General features: G+C 47.1%; 1 protein-coding gene across 3 annotated transcripts; it reads left to right on the forward strand.

The window, feature by feature from the left end:
* The first annotated feature begins 536 nt into the window (after positions 1-536).
* Positions 537-10,875, forward strand: TSEN2 (tRNA splicing endonuclease subunit 2). 3 transcript variants are annotated; one of them, XM_064724306.1, is made up of 12 exons: positions 537-590; positions 1,587-1,776; positions 2,474-2,555; positions 3,477-3,513; positions 6,111-6,573; positions 6,670-6,747; positions 7,166-7,216; positions 7,833-7,971; positions 8,936-8,972; positions 9,623-9,734; positions 10,111-10,200; positions 10,590-10,875. In XM_064724306.1, exons 2-12 carry the CDS (start codon positions 1,603-1,605, stop codon positions 10,647-10,649), a joined length of 1,323 nt encoding a protein of 440 aa, XP_064580376.1. In that variant the 5' UTR covers positions 537-590; positions 1,587-1,602; the 3' UTR covers positions 10,650-10,875. The 3 variants fall into 3 exon arrangements, with proteins under 3 accessions (XP_064580376.1, XP_064580377.1, XP_064580378.1); XM_064724307.1 differs by having other exon boundaries at positions 584-913; XM_064724308.1 differs by lacking the exon at positions 537-590 and having other exon boundaries at positions 1,685-1,821.
* The last annotated feature ends 794 nt before the right edge of the window (positions 10,876-11,669 follow it).

The raw sequence follows: 11,669 nt of genomic DNA on the forward strand, positions 1-11,669 counted from the left end.
CTGGCTCGGGGCCGGCAGCCGGGGCCGGACAGCGCGGCCTCACCTCTGCCGGGGCGGGGACCCGAGCGGGACCGGGCCCGCACGGCGGGGATGGAGTGGGACCGAAACCTCCCCTGGACCGGGGATGGAGCGGGACCGGGGTGAAGCAGGACCGGAACCCCCCGGCAGTGACCGGATCTTCCTCTGGGCTAGAACGAAACGGGACCGAACCCCCAGGCGAGAATGGAGCGGGGCGGGGGGGGGGGGGGGGGGGGTTAGATCGGCACCCGGAATAGAGCGGGGCCGATGGGCGGGGATGGAGTGGGGCAGTGATGGAGAGGGACCGAGGATGGAGCGGGACCAGGACCGGGAGCGGGACCGGGGCTGGGAATGGAGCGGGACGGGGATGGAGCGCAACCGGGGACGGAACGGGACGGGGGATAGACCGGGACCGGGGATGGAGCGGAACCGATTGGCGAGGACGGAGCGGGACCGGGAATGGAGCGGGGCGGGCTCGGGGCGGGGCCGGGGCGGGCTCGGGGCGGGGCCGTTCCCGCGCGGGCTCAGTGCGCAGGCGCGGTGGCGGCGCGGCGGTGACGGTGCCAGTGACGGTGCGTGGCGCGCGCGGGCGGCGGGAACGGCCCGGCTTGGTCTGCCCGAACCCAGCGGGACCGGACACTGCCCCTCAAACCCACCGGGACCGGACACTGCCCCCGAGCCCACCGGGACACCCTAGGACTGGACATTGCCCCCGAGCCCACCGGGACACCCCGGGACCGGACACTGCCCCTCAAACCCACCGGGACACCCCGGGACCGGACACTGCCCCTCAAACCCACCGGGACACCCCGGGATCGGACACTGCCCCCAAACCCAACGGGACCGGACAGTGCCCCTCAAACCCACCGGGACACCCGGGACAGCCCCGGTCCGGGTGCGGGTCTTGCAAAAGGGCCCGGCCGTCCTGGCGGGACTCCCGGGGCAGCCCTGAGGGATCCCGGGGCAGCCCTGAGGGGATCCGGGACAGCCCTGAGGGGATCCCGGGGCAGCCCTGAGGGATCCGGGGCAGCCCTGAGGGGATCCCGGGGCAGCCCTGAGGGGATCCCGGGACAGCCCTGAGGGATCTGGGGCAGCCCTGAGGGGATCCCGGGCAGCCCTGAGGGGATCCGGGGCAGCCCTGAGGGGATCCGGGACAGCCCTGAGGGGATCCCGGGGCAGCCCTGAGGGATCCCGGGACAGACTTGAGGGGATCCGGGGCAGCCCTGAGGGGATCCGGGGCAGCCCTGAGGGATCCCGGGACAGCCCTGAGGGGATCCGGGACAGCCCTGAGGGGATGTATTTTAGTCCTTTATTTCTGGAGTTTCCTTCATGAGCTCTGGGCGGAGGAGCAGCCCTGTCCGATGTGCTGGGGATGCTCCAGAGGCAGATCCGAGATCTCCAGCACATCCCTGCCTGTTTATTTGGTGACAGAATTGCAGAATTAAACCTGTGTTACCCTGCAGCATCCACTGAGAATGTGCTGCTGTAGGAGGGGTCTTGCTGAAATACAAAAATAAATGGGCGAACCTTAATTCCCGGGTGTTAAATCTTTTCTTTCCACTCCTTAGGAGGATAAAGTAAGACATGGCAGAAGCAGTTTTTCACCCCCCAAAAAGGAAAAGAAGAGTTTTCGAGTCCTACAAGGCTCCCTTTCCTGTGGATGTGGGGGGGAAGGATTTCAGACTCTGCCAGGCTGAGATCATCAACAACAATGTGATTGTGAGGAACCCCGAGGATATTGAACAGCTCTACAACAAGGTGCTGCACCCTGTTTGCACAGTATTTGTAGTGTTTTAAATGCAGGTAAAACATAATACTGGTTCAAATCTGCTGCCTTTATCTTATCTGCTCCTTCAGCCACCTGTGATTCTCCATATTTCCTTTCTCTCCTGAAATCACTGCAAAAAAAAAAAAAAATTCTGTATCAAATGTGAAAAGTTTCTTATCCAAGGAAATAAATGTTGGAATGAATTGACATTGTGATCTAAGAAACAGCTGCAAAGCCTTCATGTTTATGTCTCCTTTCAACATTTCAAACCATTTTCTTGTTTTTAAAGCTTTATTAATGTTTTATAAGTGCTTGTATAATTCTTTTAACTTCAGAGTGATTTATTCCTGTGTGAAACAAGCTGTGCTCAGTTTTTTGTGTCTGACTACCATTCTAATGCTCTGCTATCTCCTTGGTTTCAGGTGTTGTTTTCAAACATTTCCTGGGAGGTTTTAGATATTTAGAGTTCAGGGAAAAGACCCAACACACTCCAGGCTAAATGGGATTTAACCACTTGTTTAAATCAGGTTTAATAGTGAACCAGCAGCTAAACAAGCTTTAGGCAGGGCTGACATGCTGCAGGAGTTGAGCTGTTTGTTCCAGCTGGTGTCACCATTGCACATTTTATAAGTGGGAAGAAGTTGATGTGTGTGCCATGAGGTGATTTGGGGTTTTCTGTCCTTGCAGGGCTATTTTGGCAAAGGGATCCTCTCCAGGAGCCGCCCCGTGTTCAGCATTTCAGATCCTCAGCTGGAGGCCAAGTGGAGAGGTAAATGAGGGCTCTTTGGAGCCCAGCACTGCTCTGGGAGCTCTCCTCACCTTTCCTCACCCACTGAAGGTAGATTTTTATGAATTACACACAGGATAATCTGCTGGATTGGATCAGGTGAAGGATATCTGTCTCTCTCTCTCATGCCTAGGAAAAATCCAGGAGTTGGAATCCATGTGGATAATTCCTTAGGCTGAAGTAAAGGGATCACTCTGGGGCTTTTCCCCCCTTATTTTCCTTGGGTTTATTCTGCAGCTTTTGGTGTCCCTGCAATGATGAGGGAAGGATTGGTGAAGGTTTCAGTCACACCCAGCCTGCTCTTGGCCATTTATGTAAAAACTCATTTTGTACTCACCTCTGCCATGGCAGTGAATTCCAGAGGCCATCACTGGATTTTATCCTGTCCCTCCATAACTGTCTGGAGAAAAAAGTGTATTTAGTTCTCCTCTGTGCAGGCTGTGACATTTGTACCTTTCTGTCACTATGGTACACAAAAAACACAAACACACACTGATGTTCTCAAGGTGAAAAAAGAGAAGTTTATTTTCTGGCTCCAACATTTATAGATTTCCAAAAGTGGCAGTGGATTGGAGGGTGACAGTGCCACCTCTCCAATGACACTGCACAAACCAACAGCCCATCAACTCTCTCCTCCTCCATAAAAGAATGCAAAACAATGAGTTATTTACAGAAAGTGTGTGAGAAAGTTCGCTACAAGAATGTCAACATCAGAAAGCTAAAAAATCTTTAAAAACCAAAACAACACATTTTCTGGTTCTGCTTCCTGCCTGAAAAATGGCACCAAAATGGCTTTGAGGACTGAAAATGGGGACAATTCCCAAGTGCAGATCACCCAGTGACCAAAATCACACAAAACCAGTTTCTATTGATGAAACAATGTATGGTTTTTTCTTTACACAGGTGTTAACACAAACATGCCCATTATTACAGCTCAAAAGTAAGTGAATTTGCTTTTTTCTTGGTGTTTTTAGGAAACAGATTGTTGTGGTTTATATTTCTGGGTTTCAGGTTGTTTGCTGTATGAATTAAGCCAGTGACTTGCTTCCATTTCTTTTCTCATTATTTCATTTATAAATCACTTTAGAAGAAATAGAAATAAGGTAGGGATGATCCTCAGGGTGGTTTTTCATGCAGGCTTGTAGGTGTTGATTGCTGAATAGCAGCCAAAGCTCAGTGCATGCACAGAATGGGTAATTAATTAATAACAATTACAATTTATTAATAACAATTACAAGCATAATAAACGTTCTTCGGGTGAGGAGCAGGAAAAGAAATTTCTGGGGCAGGCTATTTAAAATATCTCTTCTATATCCATATTGGGTTTTTCTCTTGAACTTTTACAATACTTTGATATTTTACCTTTTTTTAAGTCTCAGTTAACATTGGTAGTTTGTACACTTAGCAGAACTTAGTGTTGGACCACATATTTATTTTTGTTCTGCTTAAATAGTGTGTAAACTGTTAAGCATGTGCAGGTGAGGTACTCAGTTGGTTTTAATCTTATGATAACTAAAAAACTTCACTGAAATTTGAAAATTTTGCTCTCAATTTTAGGTAAGAAAAACAGTAACCATATTATTACTAATGCTGCTACAGCTAGTGCTGCTTGCAGAGGCTGAGCATCAATAAAAGTGTGATTTTATTGGTGCACAAAATGCTCTGCAAGTGCAAATGAAATGGTAATTAAATAATAGGACAGAGAGGAGTGTCCTTTATATACCAAAGAGCAGAGCCCTGAATTATCCAGCTTTATCAGGAGCCTGCAGGGGCACTTTTGGTTGTGTTGACACATGGAATTTGCATTTAATGCCCTTGTTACCTGGGCTGAAATTGCTGCCTGAGGATTTTGTTCAGGGAAATAAAAATGCTGTACAAGATTTTCACCTTCACAGAGTGAAGAGTCCTGTTTCAACTGCCTTCATGTTATTTTAATAACGTTAAATGTTATTAATTATTAATTAATGTTATTTTCCAAGAGAAAAGGCACTAAAAACTCTGTCATGATTGAAAACTATTAGAAGTAGTAGCTGAAAGTTGTAAATGTGTCAGTGGTGGGGTTTTTGTAGTTTCTGAGGGATATAACTGAGGGGTTTGATTCCAAAGGGTGATTTCTGCTGGAGAATTTTCCACTGCTGTTCCTGCAGTGCCATTGCTGTTTCCAGGGCAGTTACAGCAGAGTTTGCAGCTCCTGCTCTCAATCCTTGTGTATAAGCTGAAGTGGGAGGGCTCTTGTTCCACGTTTCAATCCTGCAATTCCAGTTCCAAATTTGTGGGGAATTCAGGCTTAAAGCTTTCATGGGAGAAGGGACTTTGTGCCTGGTGAAGCTGCTGCTCCTTGAGCCTGCCCAGCACTTGGTGCTCATGAGGCTCCCTAAAAAACTGGAGCCCCATTTGTGCCCACAGCTGCTGGGGGTGTTTGTGCACTGTGCTGAGCCTTCTGGGGTTTGCAGTGTTAATAAAGGCTCAATCCCTGCAATTCCCCATTTCTGTGTTCAAACTGAGGGGTTTAGTTCCACAGGGTGATTCCTGCTGGAGGATGCTGTTCCTGCAGTGCCTTTGCTGTTTCCAGGGCATTTACAGCAGAATTTTGCAGCTCCTGCTCTCAATCCTTGTGTAAAAGCTGAAGTGGGAGGGCTCTTGTTCCACGTTTCAATCCTGCAATTCCAATTCCAAATTTTTGGGGAATTCTGCCTTAAGGCTTTCATGGGAAAAGGGATTTTCTCCAGTGAAGCTGCTGCTCCTTGAACCTGCCCAGCACTCGGTGCTCATGAGGCTTCCTGAAAAACTGGAGCCCCATTTGTGCCCACAGCTGCTGGGGGTGTTTGTGCACTGTGCTGAGCCTTGTGGGGTTTGCAGTGTTAATAAAGGCTCAATCCCTGCAATTCCTCATTTCTGTGTTCAAACTGAGGGGTTTAGTTCCACAGGGTGATTCCTACTGGAGGATGGTGTTCCTGCAGTGCCATTGCTGTTTCCAGGGCTGTTACAGCAGAGTTTGCAGCTCCTGCTCTCAGTCCTTGGCTGTGTAAAAGCTGAAGTGGGAGGGCTCTTGTTCCACGTTTCAATCCTGCAATTCCAATTCCAGATTTGTGGGGAATTCAGCCTTAAGGCTTTCATGGGAGAAGGGATTTTCTCCAGTGAAGCTGCTGCTCCTTGAACCTGCCCAGCACTTGGTGCTCATGAGGCTCCCTAAAAAACTGGAGCCCCATTGCACTGATCCCATTTGTGCCCACAGCTGCTGGGGGTGTTTGTGCACTGTGCTGAGCCTTGTGGGGTTTGCAGTGTTAATTAAAGGCTCAATCCCTGCAATTCCCCATTTCTGTGTTCAAACTGAGGGGTTTAGTTCCAAAGGGTTTCCAGGGCAGTTACAGCAGAATTTTGCAGCTCCTGCTCTCAGTCCTTGGCTGTGTAAAAGCTGAAGTGGGAGGGCTCTTGTTCCACGTTTCAATCCTGCAATTCCAATTCCAGATTTGTGGGGAATTCAGCCTTAAGGCTTTCATGGGATCAGTCCTGCAGTTCCTCATTTTGTGTCCCCAGGTACCGGCGGCGCGTGCAGTGGGCTCGGAGTGTGCTGCAGGAGCAGGGCCTGGACAGCTGCTCCATCAGCAGGATCCTGGAGAGTTACACCCAGCCCCTGGGGCTGCCCTCCTGCACAGGGGATGGGGATGGACAGGCTGGGCACAGCTGCACCACAGGGAGCACAGGAAATGCAGAACTGGGCAGGAAATGTGGCAGGGAGGGAACCCAAAGCCCTGAGAGTCACAACCAGCACTCCCAGGAGGGAGGAGATCCTGGGAGAGCCTCCAGGGCCCAGGAGCACCCCAGGGAAATGGCTGAGGGCTCCTGCCACAGGGACCCTGCTGAGGGGAAGCAGAGCCCTGAGCAGAGGGCTTGGCAGGGGATGGACTCAAGGGAATGTGCTCCAGAATATGTGCTGGTGCAAGAGGAGGAAGAAGGCAGCTCCTGTCCTGAAGATGACTCCACTCATGCACAAGAGAATGTAAGAAAAAAGATCTAATCTTTTAGACAAAGCTACTTTCAGAATTCAGTATTTTTTCCAGTTCAGCATTTTAATAATAGTCAATTTTTCTTGTAGCTTGTCAAGAAGGAAGTATTAGTATGCAGAAAAAACCCATTTAGGATTTTTGAGTACTTACAACTCAGCTTGGAAGAGGTATGTGTCAAACACAGTGCAAGTGAGTTTGCATTTCATCTGTAAAAGTAAACCTTAATCTGTGTCACACTGTCATTTAAAATATGTTTCTAAAATACAGAGTCCTATGTCTCCTAAGGACCTGGATTGTCTTAGTCATTAAACTTGGCTTTAATATGCTGTGCTAATTACATGAGATGGTTAAAAAATAGAGTCCAGTCCTGTTTGCTTTAGGTGAGTAATGGCACTGACACAGAGACCTGTGACAGGACTGGAATACAACATTTGTCTGAATCCTCTTTCAATTCTGCTGCTTCTCATTATATTTAATGACATTGTAGGAAATGAATGAATGAAGCCTTTGTTCTTTCAAGGTTTTGTGTATAAACTGCAGGAGGAATGTAGCTGTCACTTAAACTGCCTCTGTTTGTTTTTTCAGGCTTTTTTCTTGGTGTATGCTCTGGGATGTTTAAGTATTTATTATGGTGAGGTAAGAGATTGGATTCATTTGGGATTACTGGGGATGGTTTTTCTCTGGATATGGTTTGGTCTGAATCTTCACCTTGTGACAGTGATTTGTGCTGGTAATTCTGGAGGAGGAAATACCAAACACAGGGATTGGGAAGGTTTTCTTACAACTAATGGTATTTCTGTTTAGGGAATACAGCTCTGAAAGCTTTGAGTTTACCAAGACCAATATAATTAAGCACTGTCTGTCTGCAGAGAAAGGATTTTTGTTGTAACTTAGGCAGGAAATACAGGAGAAATAATATGGTAAATAATCACACCTGAGATGGCAAAATTCCTTGGAGTTTTAAGCATTAATTCTATCAAGCTGTTATACAATAATAATTCAAACTTGAGCTTTTAGTTAAAGATTTATCACCCTTTCCTTTAACAGGGGTGTTATGGGAATGATTGTGAGCTGCCTAAAAGAGCCACTAAGTGGAGCAGCAAGGCCTGCCTTGAATCCAGGGCTTGTTTCTCTGCTCTGTGGCTGTGCCATTTGGTATTTGGTGCTGTGGAATTTGGTATTTGTCCTGCATTTGTGCAGCAGGGCATGGCTGGTTTCTCTCAGTGCAGTGACCTTGCTGTGTGCTTTGCAGGAGCCCCTGAGCATCGTGAAGCTGTGGGAAGTGTTCAGTGAGGTGAAGCCTGATTTCAAAACCACCTACATGGCCTACCACTACTTCAGGGGCAAGGGCTGGGTGCCCAAGGTGGGGCTGAAGTATGGCACGGACCTGTGTGAGTGCCTCCCCAAAAATGGGGTCATTTCCTGGCCACCCCTCCTCCAGGCAAGGCAGAACTGCAGAGGGAGCTCAGTGAGGAGCTGCAGCACTGCATGGAGCAGCCTTTGCTGCTTGCATTGGCAGAGGACATTTGGGTTAGCAGTGAAGTTGGGATGTGAGTGGAAAGGAAGATCCCATATCCAGGAGGTGAAGAGACACCTTGGAAGGCCTGGTTTGCTTCATGAGGTTCATAACTCCTACAGGATTGCACTGAAATTCCCTTCCCAACTTTCTCTGTCCTCTCCTAAAGACATCTCCTGCAGTGTTAACATAAAGCCCAGATCCCAATGCACGCTGAAGTTCATGCACCTCATTCACCCAGCTCAGAGCAGCTGAACTGCTGAACTCACTGCCAGGACTGTTTGTTTGTGTGGGTTTGGGGGAGCTAGAGAAGGGACTTGGCTTTGTTCTGTTATTGGTTGGGGGTTTAATATTCCAGAAGTAATTAGTGGTGTCCTTGCTGAGGAACCCAGGAGCTCCATTTGGCTCCTGTCAACAGAATGTGATTACAGAACATGCATTGAAGTCGGGTGTTTCTGGATGTGAGTAACCCTGCAGGTGATTTAGTGCTGCTGAAGTGGTGCCACAGCTTGGGGGGTGCTGAGCAAATCCTTGAGGTCAGGGTGTAGCTCTGGCTGAATTCACCATCCCTGCCAAGAAATCCCATCCTAAACTCTCTCCTACCATTGCCAATTCCTCTGGTTCTTCTGCCTTGCCTTTGGCCTGCCCTGCCCTGAGTCACTCTGCTGCTCCTCCCTCTCTCCACTTGCTGGGACAACCTAACTCTGAGCAGAATTCACAAGAGTTGAGGTTTTTTTCTCATGTAATTAAAATTTACAGAACATTTGACAATATTGATGGCCCTGGTGTTAAACCCACTGTAACTCTGATGTGACTGAGGTGTTTCTGTTTCGTTTCAGTGCTGTATCGGAAAGGGCCCCCGTTCTACCACGCCAGGTTTGACCCTCCTGTTTCTGCCTCATTTCCTTCACTTAAATTTCACTCACTCCAGTTTAGCATCTTCACTGGTTCAGCACATACTCACCACTCACAACACATTGTGTTCACACTGGGAATGTGAAAATCCTTTCAGCAGAGGAGCTAAATGACACCATTTCTTTGAATATAAATAATTCATTCAATATCCCAAGCTGCAGTGGATTTAGTACTCAGATAATGATGGACTCAGGAAAATAATTGGATTTTGTAATACTGACTTAGAAAAATACATGGTCTGGGTAATTTGGGAGAACTTTTAAGGGATGATAATTGTCTTTATTTGTTGGCTAGCAGGTTGAACTCCTAGATAATAAATTGGTTATAAATGTCAGCTTGGCATTAACAAAGAGAATGCTACAAACATCAGGAGGGTGGGAGGGAATGCACTGCTGGGCACATGCACAACTTCAGTATTTCTCCTGTTTTTCTTATAGGAAACTCAGTTTCACAGCTTGCAAACTGGCAGATTGTTTAATGGCAATTTTTAGCCCCTGGTTCTTGAGTTGTCCTCAGAAAATGCCAGTTTCCTTTCTGACTTTTCCTGCCTGCTGTGTTTTCAGAAAATGCCAGTTTCCTTTCTGACCTGTCCTGCCTGCTGTGTTTTGCAGTTACTCTGTCATTGCTGAGTTGGTGGATGATCATTTTGAAGGTTCCCTTCGCAGACCCCTCAGCTGGATGTCGCTGTCTGGGCTGAACAGAACAAATGCAAATGCTTCCAAGGTACAAGCTCTGGGGTAAAAGCAGCTTTGGCATGGTAAAGTTTGGCTCCAAAGGGCAGGGACTTGACTGAGGCTGGGAAGAGAATCCTCCTGCTGAGCAATATGTTGAGCTGCCAGTGGGAGAGAAGTTTCCAGGTGAATCCTGGAAGAATTGTTGTTAAATAATAATTATGGAAGTTCTGCCATTTGTAGGAATGTTAGAAGTTGTGTGAGGAGCAGCAAGACCTGAGGACCCTTGTTTCCTGATTGCCACTTCTGTTTTTAAAGCCCTTGATTTCCCTTTGAGCAGTGAGAGTGGGATTCCCCTGACATTGTCAGTGTGAGCCCCACGGTGCCTCCATAATGCCCTGAAATTCTGTGTTTGCTGCTGCCCACAGGAGCTCATGCTGTGCTACTTGATCAGACCTTCTGACATGACAGCAGAGGAGATGGCAAGCCCAGAGTGCATGAAGAGAATCAAGGTTCAGGTGAGTGCTCCCTGCTTTGTCACAGCTCCCTGGGAGAGCTGGGCCTCCTTCTTTGCCTTGAGCTGGGTTTTGCACATAAAATCAAATTCCTTCATGCCCCAAGTGCTTTGCAGGGTCTCTGTGAGCTGAACATCTCCTGCTGATAACAGTGCATGTAAACATTTAGGGATTCCTAAAACCCTGTGGAGATGGCAGGGCTGAGGTAAGGTCAGAAATAAAAGGGGAAAAATGTGAGAGCTCAGCTCTCTTCAGGAGCAAACAGAGTCATCCACTGAAACACCTCAGTGGCCACAAAATGCACAGAATCAGTTTTACAGACCTGTCCCCATCCCTCACTGATTTCCTGCAGCTTTTGGGCTTTTCCCTCCTGATTGCAGGGTTTATTGCAGGAGCTGATCGTGTCCCGCTGGGTCTCCTCCCGTGAGCGCAGCGAGCAGGATGAATTTTAACTGACTGCACAAGAAAACCTTTTTAAAATCCACTTTTTTGGTGGTTTTCACCTGATCTCATGATGAACTGCTGCCTCAGAACATTTTCTACCAACATAAAATGTGTGTATAAATGCTGTTTAAAATGAGGTGTATCATGTTTACTGGAGAGAATGTTTTACTGAAAAATGTGAGTGAACTGATGAAAAGCTGTGTCCTAACTCAAAATATAAAATATAAAAAGGTGCATGTTTGAGTGGTGCTTACACTGCAGTCATTAGGAACAGTGTTCTGGTATTATGGCAGCACAAACCTGACTTCACAGTCTTGGACCCTGGAACTTACTTCTACAACCACAGCTCAGAATTGAGGAACTCTCCCCAGAATTTAAATTTATTCTGGGGCCTGGACACCTCTCCCCATCTGAGTGAGAAGTGTTTCTTCCCTTGGCATTTGCAGCTTCACATTCAGGTGTCTGAACTCCACCTTGGCTTCTTTTCTTTACCTTTACTTTACACCTTGGCTTCTTTATTTTACCTTTATTTTACATCTTGGCTTCTTTAGCTTTATTTTACACCTTGGCTTCTTTATTTTACCTTTATTTTACACCTTGGCTTCTTTACCTTTATTTTACACCTTGGCTTCTTTATTTTACCTTTATTTTACACCTTGGCTTCTTTTCTTTACCTTTACACCTTGGCTTCTTTACTTTACCTTTATTTTACACCTTGGCTTCTTTATTTTACCTTTACTTTACACCTTGTCTTCTTTACCTTTATTTTACACCTTGGCTTCTTTCCTTTACCCTGCTTTACACCTTGGCTTCTTTACCTTACCTTTACTTTACACCTTGACTTCTTTACTTTGCCTTTATTTTACACCTTGGCTTCTTTATTTTACCTTTGCTTTACACCTTGGCTTCTTTACCTTTATTTTACACCTTGGCTTCTTTACTTTACCTTTACTTTACACCTTGGCTTCTTTACTTTACCTTTACTTTACACCTTGGCTTCTTTACTTTACCCAGTTCAGAATGGAAAA

The sequence above is a fragment of the Zonotrichia leucophrys genome, chromosome 12 (assembly GCF_028769735.1).
Source record: "Zonotrichia leucophrys gambelii isolate GWCS_2022_RI chromosome 12, RI_Zleu_2.0, whole genome shotgun sequence".
Taxonomy (NCBI): Eukaryota; Metazoa; Chordata; class Aves; order Passeriformes; family Passerellidae; genus Zonotrichia; species Zonotrichia leucophrys.

What these genes read in the sequence shown, in the direction of transcription:
- TSEN2 (XM_064724306.1), top strand. Translation starts at nt 1,603, where the DNA reads ATGGCAGAAGCAGTTTTTCACCCCCCAAAAAGGAAAAGAAGAGTTTTC. An exon ending in GCTGGAGGCCAAGTGGAGAG is followed by an intron (nt 2,556 to 3,476) that starts GTAAATGAGGGC and finishes TTCTTTACACAG; the next exon opens with GTGTTAACACAAACATGCCC. An exon ending in TGAAGAGAATCAAGGTTCAG is followed by an intron (nt 10,201 to 10,589) that starts GTGAGTGCTCCC and finishes GGTTTATTGCAG; the next exon opens with GAGCTGATCGTGTCCCGCTG.